This window comes from Rattus norvegicus, chromosome 4 (genome assembly GCF_021556685.1).
Source record: "Rattus norvegicus strain SHRSP/BbbUtx chromosome 4, alternate assembly SHRSP_T2T, whole genome shotgun sequence".
NCBI classification, from domain to species: domain Eukaryota; kingdom Metazoa; phylum Chordata; class Mammalia; order Rodentia; family Muridae; genus Rattus; species Rattus norvegicus.
Window position 1 is genome coordinate 156,713,835 of NC_141537.1, and position 16,799 is coordinate 156,730,633.

The window sequence follows — 16,799 nt, forward strand, 5'->3', positions numbered from 1 at the left end:
CTGTCCTGATCCTCACAGCGCTTCATCCAGCGAGAGAGAGCGAGCGCCCAGGACCTCACAGCCCAGGCATTTGTATCTAATCCTTAGGCTAAAATGCTCTCCACCCTCACTGTTCATACATGAGCACCACTGTATGTTCCTGGAAGGATAGAAAAGCACATCATCTCCTTGCTTTTCCATACCTCAGCCCTTCCATACTCCGACCTTGTCTTCCAGTCTATGGTTTCCTCGTGTGACCATAACCTAGTCTGTTGTCCTTCTCCAGGACTTTCAGAGTTCTCATTTTGCATCCAGAAAGCAGAGGAACCAAAGAAGGATGGAGTCTAGGGCTGCTGGCTGGCCAACCCACTGTCCTGCAGCCCTAAGGGCCTAAGTTCCTCAGAGGGCGCCGTCAGTGTTGTGTGCCTCAACCTCACTGACAGCGGAAGTCTGTGAGCCCACACTCAACCAAAGCCCTGTGCTCCTGCTCCAAGGAGCCTGCTCTCACCTCGCACACAGAAGAGCGACGCTTTGGAGACGCATTGCAAGACTACAAGCAGAATTTTACAATTCTTCCTACTTTCTCTGACTTATTTTTATTTGAAGCATCTTTCCCTCCATTAAATAAGGAAACAAATCCTGGGTTTAGTTATTAATGCTCTTTCCACTGTTCTTCAGCCTTGCCTTGTTGGAATGCTTGATAACTATAACTTTCATATTTTTATCCAGCACCTTCTCAAAATGGGGGACCAGGCAGAACCAGGGACAGTGGTCACATTCCCTGGATGCTGACCCGATGGAAAATGCTCAAGATTTGGGGTTTTGTTTCTGTTTCACAAGTTTCTACTTTTGAAAAACCCACCTGTCTGTTGTCATCTAATCCATACAATCCTGTCTTGTCACATAGATAACAAGAGGGATTTTGCCAAAATGCTTTAGTAAAAGTCAGGCTCATTGCCCACTGCTGGTCCCAACCCAGGATGATAGCTTGCATCAACGTCCCCCCATAGGAATGAAGATAGTTTGGCTTTACTCAGTCTTCCTGGCTTACAAAGATTTGCCTTGTTCTCTGGCCAACACTGTGTTCTTCAGGGCCGACACACATTACAAGCTAGCCGGGCCATTGGCAGTAACTGACGGCCTAGTTCCCAATCTCGCTGGTGAGAAAAGCAACAGCCAGAGTGGTTCCAGGGCATCCCTGAAGGAACCATGAGGACTGGATCCCGGATCTACCGCTCCAAGTTCAAATCTGTTTCCCGATAGACTCCAACAGTTGCATGGCCCTCCAAGCCTGTGTCCCTCTCCCAGGAGGGAGGTTCTGAATGCCTGCAACTGGATCGGCCTCAGAAATCCTGTCAACCTATACGCAGCCACGGACTTTGCACCTTCTTTGGCTAGTGTATGCCTTAGAATTGGGTTTTCCCCTGGAAGGCCTGGAACTAAAGCTATGTCTTCTGGGTAAAGCTTCTGATGACAGCCACGTGTTTAGAGGCTTGCATAGAGGCTTGCATCTTGTAAGGGGCAGAGACCCTGGATATACTAGCTACGAGCTTTGTGGTGCAGGATGTGAACCTTGCCCCATAAAGGACAGGATGGGAGCTAAGCATGGCCTCCTGAGGAACTGGTCTCTAGGGAAGGGCAGTTAGGTAGCTCAGCTGGGGAGAAACATAGCAAGTGTACCTGCGGGTCCCTGGCACCCTGGACAGTCCCCAAAAGACAGGGCCCTTCAACCACCCTCCCCACCCCCCTGGGAGGCCCTGGGTACCTGTTTATTCTTTAGGTCAAGGGAGAGTTCGTACTCGGAGGCAGCAGGAGTGTGGGAGCAGAGCGCCGTCGCCAGGGCAGGCTGCTGCTGGCCAGGGGAGGCCGCGCGGAGGGGGCCAGCCCGTGGGGAGCCCACCGCCCCTGGCCGCTCCTCCTCCTGCTGTAGCTCCGGGGCTTGAGCCTTCGGGGCATGGGCACTGGGTCTGCCGGCTGCCACCGCTGCCACCACGGAGTCCTCCATGCCCCCACCGGCCTGGGCACAGGAGCCATCACTGTGAACAGAAGGCAACGGTGCTCGGTTGGGGGAGAGAGGGATGGTGCATGTGGCCTGACCTGCCTGGTGCTAGTCCGTTCCAATGGGAGGGGCTAATGGGATATCTGCTGCCGCTCCTCTAGGGAAGGGCTCCAATGGCTGGAAAGAGCCGCAGGCAGGGGTAAACCTGAGCTTGGGAGGGTTCTCCTGGTAGAGAGAGCACCTGCGGCTAGGAGTCAGAACAGGAGCAGAATGGTGAAGAGTGACGGGGCCCACATCTGGGATCCTCGTCTTAGCATCTCGGCTACCCTGGCAGGTAACTTAATGACCCAGCACCTGTTCGAAGTCTGGAAACGGCCATGTTAACTGTGCAGGCTTCATGGGAAGTGGAAAGGTGTAGTTACTGCACATCTTCAAACGGCCTGGCTTGTGAACACAGCGCTAACCACTGCGGTAGTCACTGGACTGGCTTCATGGCCATCACTTGGAAGGTTTACTGGGGACTTGCTATATCTTTAGGCGGCTTTTAGGGAGTGATATTAGAGGCCAGACTTGGGGCTGGGCCTATAGAGAGGAAGCAGTTTGCTCTGCTGGGCTTAGAGAGGCCTCTATTCTTTGCTGGCTCTTTCCTCCCATGGAACCCTCAGCTGGGTGAGCTATGACTGCCTTCCTCTTGCCTACCCTAAGAAGATACAGAGTTAGTTATTCGGGCTGCTTCTTTCTCCACTAGCCTCCAAGCTGTGCCCTACTTCAGAGCTAAGCCCTTCTCTAAGAGGCCCCTCAGGATGACCATAGCCATCCTGCTCTGTTTTAGAACACCGAGCGCTGTCCTCAGAGAGTCGTCGGATACTGCACAGTAGAGAACAGCGGTGTAGTTAACAGGCAGCTCCAGTCCCTGACTGTGTGGCACTGGTCACGTTGCTTTGCCTCTGAGGCTGGGGTTCCTTATCTGCGTAACCAGGGTTAATACTGACTTTAGTGAGTTACAGTAAGGAACACAGGAGTCTATGGACATAAGGTCAGTTCTGACCTCAGCGAGTTACAGTGAGGATCACGGGGGTCTAATGTATAAGAGAGTTAGCACGGGCTCCATGCCGAGCGAACTCTTCTTTCTACACGGTCCCTTCTTAGAGGCCAGACCTGGACCTATTTGATTCTTATTTCCCCGCTGAGAGCTGAGCGGATGATAAATGCACACAGTTACTGATGTATGACATGAAACAAACCGAGGGTCTGGAGAATGTCTACAGCAGACAGCAATAGAAGGTCAGGTTTGGAGGAGACCTTAGGGTCATACAGTGACGCCTATTCAACTGTGATGGAGGAGGAGCAGGCGGTCAGTGAGGGAGGTGGTGCTGGCACTGGAGAGCTGGGAAACCTCGGGAGTTAGTTCTTCCAAGACTGCTCCCTCCCTCAAAGGTGCTCTAAATTGCTAGAAGGCCCTTTCCCATGCTTTCCCTGACCTTAGGGAACAGAGAATGTCCTAACCCCCAGAGTTGGGATGAACAACCCTCTCATCCCCATCTCTACCAGCTGTCCCAGCCCTTCTTACTCGCCACAGATGAAGAAGAACTCATGGGCGTGCCTCAGCCACAAGGAGCATCACTTCACAACAGAGCACTCCAGTCCACCACTTCCTGTGTGGTCACTGGACAAGCCCCATGGTGGGGTGTGGCACCCTAGACATCTCTCATGTTTTCTCACCTATAGTCACCAGGAAGTTCTTTTTGCCATCCCACTTCAACTCCTCTTGCTATAGCATATATCTCCTCTTCCTCCTAAGTGCTTGGAAATGGTCCTCACCCACAAATAGGTCCCCTTGCCTCCAGGGCTAGGCAGAAGCACAGTCTCACCCTTCTTTTCTCCAGCCTGTCCTTGCCGCTTGGCAAGGACACCCACAACTACTTGATCCTCTGGGAACTGGGCACTGCTCAGGGCACACAGAGGTTTATTTTCTTTGGTTGTTGACATGTGCCTGTCAAGAGGCTTCATGGAGCTGTTGTCCTTTGACGGCCATGTTCTGCTCATGACACTGTAGGTTGGTGGATAAATCTTGGCTTTGCCTTCCTTCCCTGGGCTCACCTATAGCAACATGATGGGAAGTGGCCATGAGCCCCCTGAACTGCTCTCTGCAATGTGGTCAAGATTAGATAGCGGAGAGAGATGATCATGGCTTCACTATTAGGAAGCATGAATTAAAATTCTGCTCTGCTCCTGTCTATGTGACCTTGGTCCATTAGCCACCTTCTTCGAAACTTTATCTGTTCATCTGCAGAATGGATAAGTACCTTGCAAGGCTTTGCCATTAGAAACAGATAAGGCATATACCTAGTGCCTAGCTCACACTTGGGCCTTAAAAAATAGAAGGGGATGGTTTGTTTCTGAGCCAGAATTACACAGCGTGAAGTATTTTGAACTAGAAGGCATCTTCCCACCTTTGGTCTACTGTTAGCGTCCACAAAACTGAATGACAAGGTTCTCTATGTAGCATATGGCCTTTGCCAGCCCCCCAGATAGACTGGCTTCCTTGATGCTTACCTATTCTGTGCACAGAAAAAAGGTCCTGGTTCTGAGTGTTATCACTTGTGGGATTGTTGGCTCCTCTCTGCTTACTGCCTCCATGCAGACTCCTTGGTGGTGCCTACCACAATGTGACCTTCCCTGGAGAGGTATTGTCTAGAGTCCATTGTTTAAACCTATGAATCAGACCCTTGACCATGGAGCAGAAGAGTCCTCCATGCTCATAAGTTTTATTTTGTTTTGTCTAAGCACCAACAGAATGGGTCATATATCCTATTTAGATGGGTATTTGAAGAAATGCTGGGATTTCATTTTGGAGCCATTCTTGTTAAACTATCGCAGATGGAGGACTGCCTACTCTAACCTAGAGATGGTGATCTTAGGTGCACATTGCCTTGTATTTGAACCCATAGCAACGATTCTTCCAGGACATAGGCTGTGTCTCTGCAGCTCCTTAATGGGTCAGGTTCTAGGCAGCCTTAACACTAATTCTGTTAATGGAGTCATTCACTCATTCTGCAGATAAAATAGCTTCCTTACAGTTTTGCCTCTGAGAGTGTAGAGGGTATCTAGGTGATCTCAACTCCCTTGGCCCCAGGGACGATGCACTTGCCCTGGACATTGCTAGCGTGTGAGCAGAACTGTTCCTTGGTCTTGGGCACTCACTTGAAAAGGCCAAAAAGTAAAATGTGGGTGGCACTGAAAGGAAGGGCTCTGAAGAGGCTTAGATTCTGCCCATGTGACTTTAGGCCCATATGTCTACAAGGGCCCAGGCACCACTAAAGGCTCGCCCCTACTTGAGACTACAGTAATTTACATATGGGAAGTGAAGGTCTTCGGGAGACTGAGGAACAGTGTGTTGCTCGGAGGACCATCACACGTGACCAGCAGCAGATGACCCACATGTCAGAACTAAACATCACATATGAAGAAGGTCACTTAGATGGGAATTAGCCTGTGATTTGAGGGTCACTAGATGCCTGCTATGCATGCCCCATCCTGGCCTATGTCAGCATAGATAAGTCTTTCCCTGAACCCAAAGGAACTTGGTTTGTAACTTCTCCATTCTGCCCACTGTGTCCACTGTCAGAGTCACCTTCTTGAAATGCAATCCTCTGCCTGGAGTCCCTTCCCCCTCTGGGGGAAGATGTCCATTACAAATAGCCCTCTGAATGACCTCTCCACTCCTCCACTCTGTCGCCAAGTCTGCCAAGCCCTCTCAGATCCCCGTGCATCTCACAGGATCCTTCTCTTCCTGTACAACCTTTCTACACACTCTGTTCTCCTTGTGAACTCTTTCGGGACTCATTTAGTGCCTGTGGGAAGAGCTGATCCTCCTTCTACGTCCTCCTTCTTACCTTGGACGGGTAAGTTTTGACACTTGATTCTCTTTCAGTAGTGACATTCTAATTATTTATCAGTGTACCTCTATTCTCCTTTAGACTTCCACGCGCGCCCCCGCCTTTAAATCGCAGGTACTTATTACATGGGGATGGCTCATAAGATGTGTATAATAAATGTTAATGGATGGGTGAATGGACAGGTGGGTAGATATATGTTGCTTAATCTTTACTATTTTCCCAAGGGAAGAAACACTGGCGTATGCTTCAGTATATGCTATAGGATTGGTTTCTTGCCCATCTACTGAGAGTGCTGTGAGAGATTCTCTTTGGCTATGGGTACTATCATCCCTACCACAAACTACATCAGCAATAGAGAGCTATCTGTCCCCAAGTCATCCTCCTCAGGAAGGCCCACACCACCAACTAAAACAGAGTTATTGAAAGTCCGTTGAGACCCACTGGGACTCCCCCTCCACCCAATGCTTATAACATTGTCTAAGACTGGTGGACGTTTTGCACTTACTTGGACTTTGCTTCTGCTCTGTCCCTCATGTCCCTATGGAGGTCGCCTAATTGCAGTGCAAGTAAAAAGTCGACACATGGAGGTCACAGTGTGCTGCCTGAACTCATAGTGGAGGCCCAGCTTGCTGCTTCTCCGCTTTTCTGGATGACTAGGATTATCTTTGCCTTTTGATCTCAGACCTATAGATCATTTCCAAGACCCAAGTGCCTTAGCTAAAATCTCTGGGAAATGCCTACAGCCTCACATCCAGCATGTTGCGCTGTACGTACCCAAGAAAGAACACTTATTCGGAACAATGGGGACTGGGCAGTGGTCATGGGGAAGTTTCTGTGCCAAGGGTCACAGGTAAACCGTGTCTATAAAGCTCTCTCAGGGAGCTGACTCCCCTTTTGTGACTGTCCCCTTTTGGCTCCTTAGGGGTCTCTAGTAGATCCTACTTTGCAATTTCAGGAGCTGGAGGAGACAGGGGTTACTTGAAAACAGGAGAGGGATGGGGGCTTTGTTTGGAGAGGAGACCACCTTTCCCAAGCAGAGGCTAGCTTGCCTCGCAGCGCTGCACACTGAGGTCAGGTGATGAGGAAACATGCAGACCCCAGGGCTCGGTGGCCTCTGCAAGGGCCAGATGTGTATATTTTTGTACCACTGCAGTAGCTATAACAATAATTACCAGGGACCTTGCTGGAAGGGTTTTGAAAGCTGAAGGACTCCCCTCTCATGTCGAGGCTCCTCCTGAAGGCCTGGACACCCACACTACATCACTCCCGACTCTGCCACTCATTCTCAAAGCTCTTCTGGGACAAAGAAACAAAGCATTTTCTAGACAAAAGCTAACAACACACTTCACATCCCCTCAAGATTTTTCATCCTTTACTAAAACACATTTCTTTCTTCCCCTTTCTTTGAATCAGTGGAGTGGTTTTAGATGGTAGGAATGAGCGTAGGGAGCCAAGTGTCTTTTCAGGCCCCAGATGGGACCAGGGAAGGGCTGAGATTAGAGAAGGCCAGTGTTAGTGACAGACAAGAACCAAGATGGGGAGAAGGCTGAAAAATCCTACATAAAGTGGGCAGAACAATGTGGGGCTGATCTCTCTTCCTTCTGTGCTCTCTGGCACTGGGGCACCGCCCTCCCTTAGTGGACTCTGCTTCTTCCTGTGTGGCAGTATTTTAGACAAGACATCTCAATATCTGGAAGGAAAGAGAAGCTGCCTTTCCAGTTTCTGAGCCTTGTGCACCACCGGAAGCCATACTCTTCCTGTCCTGCTCTTTCTCACAACCCTCAGCCCACCCCAGATTCCTATGCAGAAGCCTCCCATGTCTTCCTGAGAGCATTTAACATAAGCTTCCCTGGTGCACAGCTCCTTGACCACCTTGATCCAATCTGGAAGCTAGGTCTGGTGTGGAAGCCCTGGGACACAGCTCCTTTGCGGTGATAGTCTTGTTCCACCAGCCCCCTAGGGCCCTAGTAGAGATGTTATTTGCTTTTTCTGTTGGCCTCATGGAAGCTTTGGCCTATTGGCTGCCTAACAAGGGGCTGCTGAGTTTTGTTTTGTCCCCAGGGCTTCCTGTTAATGTGAGAGTAGCTTCGTGTTTGAGCGCCATCCCTTACTCTATCATGCCGAGGTCACAGAGGTGGTCATAGATGGCTGGCCTTGGTGGAGATCTGGCAGCTCCTGCTTTATCCATGCAACAAGAGCCATCAGCCATCTGCCAGCTCCCAGGACACTCTAGGCAGCTTGTCCAGACAACATCTCCTATGGACAATGTCTCTCTTAGACCCCAACCCCAACCTAACTGCCTTGTATGTGAAATCTTCATGTTGCCAAGCTTGTCAGGTTCCCACAAGCATGATGGAGTTCTGGTATTAAAATTGAGTTCTGAGGCCCTTCTCTGCCCTTTGCCACCACACAACACAGTTTCAGGAGCTCGTATTTCTCGAATCCTGTTAGACAGCCGAGGAGCACGGCGAACCACTGGAATTGTCTTGCCTCATCTGCTAGCCAGTCCTCCAGGAAGCTCCTGTCTTCTGACACCTTTGCCTCCCTCAGCCGTATGAGGAGCCTCCAGAACTTTCCCTGAACATACACACACCCTAATGGAATGCCACAGCTGGTCCAGGCAGCACTTAGGATTTCCAGCCGCACGTGCACTGTGTGTGATGCATTCCAGCATTTTGAGGCTGAAGACTCAATTGTCTATCCACAAGGAACCCTCCCTCCTAGGGCTTGTTAGACTGACTGCGCAAACCTTGTGCATGTGACTTATCCGTGAGACAGGGCGGGGTTGCGTCTTCCCTCCTATAGCGTCCCATCCTTGTGCTTTCCTCCTGCTCCAGCCCTGGCCACCCACTTTGCTTCTTCGTCTTTGTCCCTGAGCTAGCTCTAAGGAAGGAAACTGTTCACAGGCTCCGTGTAATCATATGCCACAGGAAGGTCTTTCCTCACAGGAAGACATGGAGTAGGGACTTGTGGGAAAACCGTAGCCTGGTACCAGACTCATGGTTTGAGGTCTCAGCCCTCGGCCGGTGGCACTGTTTTGGGAGCTGTGGTGGTCTGTTAATCTCCCTTGTCAATGTAGTGAGATCTAAAGTCACCTGGGAGACGGGACTTCTGGGCAGGACTGTTGGTAATGATTTTGTTAGAGCAACTGAGGTGGGAAGGTCCGCTCACTGCTCTCTGGGCTGGAGATCAAGACTGTATGAAATGGGGGAAGTGAACTGAACACACACTTGCGTTTCTCTGCTCCTCAACTGTGGCTGTAACATGGCTGCCGCCTCAACTTCCCGCTGCTGTGACTTGCCTGCTTTGGCAGAGCTTAACCTCAAATTAGGAGCCCAACTTCTTCCTTGTGTTGCTCTTGTCAGGGTACTTTGTCAGAAGAGCAGTCAAAGTAACCAAGGTGGGAGGGTTTGGATCCTGGGAGAGCCAGGATCCAGGCTGAAGAAGAGAATCACTAGGAGCAGGGGTTTGGAGGTTATACCCAGCCCCTGCTTCCTGCCTCTTTCCCTGCTTCCTCACCCTCCATAATTTGCACAACCCCTACCACAAGTTCTCACTGCCGTGAAGTTGTTCAGTTGACCTCCATCATGGACTGAAACCTTTGGAAGCCTGAAGCATTTCTATCAGGTACTGTGGTCATTATGAAAGGTAACCACTGCAGGACTGGGTATGGCAGCATCACCAGTAGAGTGAATGTTGCTTCAAACAGTCTCAGTAACTGTGAGGCAAGACTCCTTACTGCATCCCTGGTGCCCCTCTCAGCTTCCCTCCCACGAGGCTGTTCTAGAGTCCTGCCTGGTTTTCCTTGCTCCAATAGAAAACAAGGTATGATAGCCAACTGGCTTCACTCTTTCCCGCAGTCCTAGTTGAGAGGAATGCCAGCCTGCCACAGTATGAGATGAGGGGCACTGTCCAAAGCCTCTCCGCTGCACACTGACTTTGGGAGGAAGCCTCGGAGAGCCCAGCTTGCTCAGCAGCTTGGGGGCAGGACTGAGCCATAAACCCTTCACTCTTGAGATTAAATTCATTTCTCCTCTCCAAGGAGCAGACAGGCAAGCTCTGTGCTGGCAAGTAGACTTTTCTGATACAATGCTTGTCTCTCTCTATTATCACGGCCTCCACAGTGGCATCCCAGGTCTGCTATAACCTCTCCATCTCCTGCCCGATGTCTAGAAAATCCCCCAAATCTGTTGCTCTGGTTGTGTGGCATTCAACTGAGACAATCCTTTTATGATTTCTGCCTTAAGTAAGACCGTCCACTCAGAGTCTGTCTTGAATGTCAGGCTCTTTTCAGCCACTGCTGTATTTGTCACAGGTGAGAACAGACCTCTTTGGATGAGGGTCCCTCCTGGTGAGCCCACCATTTTCCATGCCTAAACAAAAAGGACCTCTCTGAGGGGTCTAGCACAGTTACTGTTGGAATTTAGACCTGAAGTGCTCCCCCAAACCGTGTTTTGGTTGCTAGTTTGTGGGACTACTAAGAAGCAGAGGGACACTTAGGAATGAGGTCTGGTGGGAAGACGTCAGGGCACTCTTTAGAGGGATAGTGATACCCCAACCCTTTCTCTTCTTCTCTGTTCTCTTTCCTCCCTGTGAACCCCTCTCCCTCCATCTCACTCCTTCCTGGCTGCCATGAAGTAAGAAACTTCCACCATCACGTGTTCCCTCCACAATACGTGGTATTCCCAGGGGCCCTGAAACAATGGAAGCACAAGACCATTGACTGTAGCCCTTGAAACTGTGAGCCAAAATATTCCTTAATACTTTAAGTTGTCTTCTGCTGGTCCCCCTGGCTATTGATTTAAACACTTCTCAAAATTTTGCTCCCCAGCCCCTTGAGTGTATCTGTGTGTGTGTGTGTGTGTGTGTGTGTGTGTGTGTGCATGAGTGTGCTAGAGCAGAAGTGAAGGTCTTAAGTGTTCTATGTAAGTACTCTATCATCAAGCTTTCAAGAAGCTAGCACCCACTGAGTTCTTAGGACATGTCAGGCACCTTCCCAACTCATCATCATATTTAATGCCCCACAAACATCGCAAAGGTGAGAGCTATTGCTTGTCCCTGCCTCACATTGGTGAAGGTGAGACCCATTAAGTCACTTAACCAAGGTTAAGTTTGTAGGCACCGTGCCTAGATTCGAGCTTGAATTTGAATTACTCTAGTCGTCACTGTCACCTGCTCCACATTGGACTGTCATGAAGTCTCCCTGCATCCGTCTTCTACAGACAAGCGCTTCGCTACTCCCTTGCCTCTGGAGGGCACCAAAACCCACTGGGGAGCATCCTTTGACCCCTGGAGAGGAAAGGGGACTCATGTTTTTAGTTATATACGAATAAAATCTTGCTCACTGAGGTGATTTTCTATCATGAACTAGACATTGTGGAAATTATAAATTATTTTTATGGCTGGATGATAGGTTAAATGATAAGTAACGAGTAAAAGTGCCTTTCAGAAGGGAATTAGGCAAAGCTCAGGAAGGTGTGAGTTAGAAAATCTTCAGGCCTTCGAGGAGAGGATGGTGCTCACGGGAGCCAGAAAAGAACATCGCAAGGATTCGCCTTAGACAGTTTCAGTAAATAAAATTAAAACAGCTTCACCAGAAAACTGGGCCATCTGCGCTGATGATGACCGCTGTAGGAACCCCAAGGTACTCCTGGGGTGTGGTTCATTCTGCTCTGGAACTCTATGAATGGGCTTTTGATGGGACCAAAAGAGAGAGGCCGCACAGCTTCTCAGGGTCAGATTTCTTCCCCTCCAAGACCTGGTGCTCCTCACCCCTTGACATGGCTCCGACTCAGATGGACACTGTCTGTCTCTAGGCTACTCAGAAGTCCCAGTGAGGAGCACGGCTAGACTTCCATGTTCAATCCCCCTTTTCTCTGTCCTGCATTCTATATTGGGGAGGTTTAAGTTCCCACCTGAGGACTAGTGGGTCAGCCGTGCCATACCAGGGCAGGACACTGCAGGATCCCCGAAGGAGGTCTCCTTTTTTTGGTCTCCTCTGACATACATCCTCCGTGGTGTGAGGACACTGAGGATCCAGGGCCAGGGGCCTGGCAGGTTAGGGAGCTACCCCAGGTATCTTGAAGGTTATCATGGGAAGATGCCCCAGCAGTGTGGCCTGGATGATCTCTTTGGCTGGTTTAAATCGGTGGGTAAGGTGGGTTTCAGGCAGCCTCTGGGCCTCAGTGACTACAGGAACAGGCATGCGAGAACTGTAATTGTTTAGTAAACACAAGCTGGTCCACTGATCTGCTTCAGGCCCATTACAGCCAGCTGGGTGAAGGCTGGAGGTGGATGAATTAGGGCTTTCCCCAGGCCAGTGCAGGATCTCTGCCTCCCAGAATGATCCCGCCTTGAGGGTACTAAGTAGGTTCAGCATCCTGCAGATCTCTAGGACCTGTTTGTAGGCATCACTGGTCAGCTGGTTACCAGGTAAGGCATGTGAGTCACTACCCAAGGCAGGAATGGTTTTTCCTGGAGGCCCTGGAAAAACTACAATGCTGCATACCAGAGGAGGATGCAGGCTACCCTCCCTCCCTCCCTCCCTTCCTTCCTTCCTTCCTTCCTTCCTTCCTTCCTTCCATCCTCCCTCCCTCCCTCCCTCTCCGTCTCTCTCCTTCTTCCTCTCCTTCTCCGTCTCTCTCTCCCTCTCCTTCTATGTGGGAAAACATAAAACCCAAGGCATAAAGAAATAGAATAGTAGAAGGCTGTCCACTCAAATATTATCAGTAGTTAAGGCAGTATGATCAGAGAGCATTTCCATTTTTCTTTTTGCATCCACTAGACTTTCAAAAGGAAATATATGTGACCTCAGATCAAATGAAATGGCTAGATGGGTTTTCCCTGAGCTCTAGAGGTGGGGAAATAATCCCAGCGTCAGCATCCGGGGAGGTTAGGCCTTGGGGTTGAATCAGGCTCTGCCACATTTCACTGGTCACTGTCCTTTTGCCACGAGTCCTTGTGTGCACTTGGACATCACATCTTTCTCGCAGACATGGGTCTGGATGACTGCTTGGAAAAGGGGTGAGACAATAGGGATGGAGCAGGCACTAAGGGAGAGCTCTCCTCTGGATGCTGGGGCCCCAGGCTTCCCAGCTGTGAGTTCCTCTTCCCCCTGCTGGGTTTCCTCTGCCACATGCCAATCCTGCCACCCACCTCCCATTCCTCTAATGGAAGCCAACTGTCCTCACCTCGGTCCTATTACCACCCACGGAGAGAAGTGGGCTGCAATTCTGAGAGCTGCTGGGAGGCGGCTGGCCAGCTCTTGGGTCATCCATTGTACTGAATGTCACTGGTAGCTGCAATTACAAGCCTATTCAGCTCCCAGAGCACAGCCCTGGTTTCACAGTGGAGGAAGGGAAGGAGGGGGCCAGCACCAGGTCCCCAGCCAGTGTTGGGAAGAGAGGGAGAAGCTGGCACATGGCTGCCGTTTCCTGCCTGGTCACAGGGATGTGATGTGAGGCAATGATGTGGAGTGAGGCTCCTCTAGCTCCCCAAGCTCCCACTTGAGGGTTCACTTCCTTGGCTAGCAGGCAGAGGCAGTTTGCCTGAGCTGTGTGGGAGTCAGTCTTATTGGTGCCCACTGCAATGCTGCCTCTTCATCCTGCCTCAGCACCCTCTGCCAGTCCACGAGGGCTCCTTTGCACCTGGCTCTCTGGTGCCTGTCCTGCCTCCCTTTCACAGACAAGCTTTCAGATTTCCTCATTTTCAGCTCCTCCCTCTCCACAAGCAGCACTCTCTGGCAGGTTCCAGGTCTAGAGAGAGTCATTCCTGACACAGCTGCCAGCTGGGGACCCTGGGAAGCTGTCCTTTCTTCCCTATGACTGGGCTTCTTTGCCTCTTTGGGAGTCAGTGTGGGTCCCTCTAGACCCCTGCGACTTTCTGTCTACAGCGTTGGCCTCACGATAACACAGTGGAACAGATAGGTAAACTCTTGCATCCCCTAAGAGAAGAGGCCAAGGATTAAGAAACAGGTAGGTCTCTAACTCAGCCCTGCAATGAGAGAATTGTGATGCTACAAACATTTGTTGACCTTGACCTCATCTGGAAAGCAGAGGAAAAAGAGGAGGAACTTCCAGAGTTGGATAAAAGATCTTTGTCACTCAAAGTCTTCTGTTGAGACCAGTAAAGCTTACCTCCAGAAGTCCTCTGTCTGGAAACTGACAGAGATGGTAGGAAACTGGTCTGGCCATGACAAGGAGTTTACAGGTAGGCCAGAGGCTCTAGCATGCCTGTGCTAGCCTCTTAATCTGGCCTTTGGCCTTGACACAGTCTTCTTGATGAGCATTGGGGAAGTTTAGTCTATTGTCTCTGGAGGTGGGATGCCTGGTCCAAGGAAAGGGACAAAGGGGCCGTGGAAGGCTCAGGAGCAGATGTTGGGATTCTAATGGGAGAAAATTTGTCTAAGTTTGGAGTTTTCCCAGAAACCGAAAGATACATAGTTGTTGAGCAGTTCCTCCCACAGTATCCAAGAAGCTGACATTAGGCCAATAGATAAAACAGACTAGAAAACTATAAACCAGACAGACGGGACTTTAGCTGAAATCTGGAGACAGGCCACTGAGCTGTTGCTCTGTCCATGTGGGGGCCTGACAGTCCTCCCGAGACACTCCTGAGAGCCTCCCACCTCTTGTCCTCCCTCCTCCAGCACTTCCAGTTTCAAAGCCTATGGCCTGAACCTCTGGTAGAGGTACAGCAAACCTTTGGGAAGTATGAGAAGGGGTTTCCTACCATCCACTCTAAGCCTTGAAAACCTTCACCCTTGCAGGGTACTGCACTCCTTCCTGATACTGCTGGATACAGTGGGTCCAGGGCAGTCATACAGTAGGACACAGAAGACTGTGAGCGTGGGAGAGAAGCAAGGAAAGAGTGTGCCCCACCCAGGCCTAGCATCCCTGCTTACCCTTCCCAAAGGACTCTGATGCTTAGGCTGTACCAGCACAATGTTCGTCGAAGATGGCATTGACTGCTTGGGAACTCCTCTCCTCTTTCCTCCCCTCCTCTCCTCTTGTGCCTTCCATTGCTCTTCTTCCTAACTTTCTGATGAACAGTTTTCACTTTGGTGTTATCCCTGGTCCCTACTAGATGGGAGCACAGAGCTCCTCAAAGGGCCAAGTGAGACGTGTGTGTCTTATGCCCCAAACTTGGGAGAGCCACATGAAACGGAGCACACCTAACCCTTCCATTTTATCTCTCCTTCTCCATCCTGGCCAGCTTCAGGGAACCCCCACCTCTTCTTAAGCCTTGGATTTAAGAACCTGGACTATGTGTCCCTCTGTTGGGCTCTAGTATCTACCTCAGAGTCCTGTTTTTGCTATTACTCCTCTTAAGGACATCCGAGTAGCAGTGCCTTTTGGTGTATGTGTGTGTGCATGCGTGTGTGTGTGTGTGTGTGTGTGTGGTGTATGTGTGTGTGTATGGATGGTGTATATGTGTGCTTTTTAAAAATATTCCTCATTGTTTTCTAAGGAGTAAAAGGGGACACAATTATAGAGTCATGGAATCTCAAATATGAAAATGGTAAATATTGAGACTTCAAGATCCCAAGTTCAAGCCCATGTGTCGGTATTGACTACATATGACTGGACTGTCTGTGACTCAACCTCCCTTTCCACCCACGCACGGCAGGGAGGATCACCTGCCTGCTCTGCCTCACTGGACTACTCAGAGATCAGTGACATTGCATGTAAACACTACTTTCTAGACAGACCCAACCCTCTACTCACTATACAGAAGAGGAATCTGAGGGCCAGGGACATTAAAGAACTAATGTAATTTCCATATCTGGAGATTCGAGATGGGGCCAGAATACATGTGATGTGAAGCTGGCCAGGATGGAGAAGGAGAGACGGAATGGAAGGGAAACGTGAGAGATTGGCAGAGACCGAGAGGACGGAGATGATAGCAATGTGGGTGAGGAGGAGGAGGAGGAGGGCCGCTAAAAGCACAAAGCAGGGAGGAAGAGACGCACAGAGGGGTGTGTGTATGTGTGTGTGTGTGTGTGTGTGTGTGTGTGTGTGTGTGTGGTGAAAGTCTGGCAACAGGACCACAAGCAAAGGTGACTGAGGCAAGAGGGAGCATGATTAGCCTAGACAGAATGAGGACAGCACAGGGCAGTGACACCAAGCCCGGCCGTGTCTACACCGCCCTTCCTTTCCAGGTTGTCAGCCAGCCCAGTGAGGGTTGAGAAATCCTTACAATTAAAGCCAGTCTCCTTGGCCCCTTTTTGGAAGGAGAAAGATTGGTAGGAAAGCGGAATCTGCCACAGGAAGGTCAGACGGAGTGCACGAGTTGAGCACCATTGAGTCCAGCCTCCTGGTCACAAGGAATACCCATGTGTGTAAAGTCAAAATCATCTCTCTTGTGTGCCAAATCCATAATTTACACAAGCCGATCAGACGGAAGCAACGTGGCTGGGTATAGAGCAATGGAGTATAATGACCTTGAAGAGTGGGGATCGCTCACATAGGGCCAGAGGAAGGAAAGAGGAATAGGAGAGTGGGAAGGCAGAGGAAGGCGAACAGACCACACAAGACTAACAGGAGGCCAAAGCAGCGAGTGTTGGATGCTGGGTTCAGACAGGAAGGAAGGTGGCAGGGAGTGGAGGAAGGTCCAGTTCGCACCTTTGGGAAGCCAGGTCAGAGCAAGCAGGCTTCTGCTCAGTGTCAGCGGCGGGGCAGCAGAATTGGTGTAGCACGGTCTCATTCCTGCAGACAGAGACAGGGAGAAGGTCAGAGTGTAAGGCAGGCTGAGCCCAGCTCTGAAGACCCCTGGGCATCTTCCCCCCTCAGCATCTTTCCCTACCTGAGCCCCGCGCCTGCCACCCCCTGCAACCAAACACTGCCCTGGAAGAGTGTGCACAACACTCTTGTTCATCCAGGTTTTCCCAGTCATTCCTGGGCCAATTCAAACATGGGCCCTTT

The 16,799-nt window shown here is 50.5% G+C and overlaps 1 protein-coding gene across 8 annotated transcripts in view; it reads right to left on the reverse strand.

Moving 5' to 3' along the window:
- The window catches only part of Iqsec3 (IQ motif and Sec7 domain ArfGEF 3), a 96,192-nt gene that overhangs the window by 51,142 nt on the left and 28,251 nt on the right, over positions 1-16,799 (reverse strand). For 4 of the 8 annotated variants that reach the window (XR_015685710.1, XR_015685711.1, XM_087658390.1 and 1 more), the window contains 2 exon segments: positions 16,500-16,583; positions 1,745-2,015 (listed from right to left, as the gene is read on the reverse strand). Coding sequence is in view for 2 of the 8 variants with exons in the window: in XM_087658390.1 (XP_087514516.1) it covers positions 1,745-2,015; positions 16,500-16,583 (355 nt within the window). In the remaining 6 variants the exon portion in view is untranslated. 8 annotated transcript variants of the gene reach the window in all.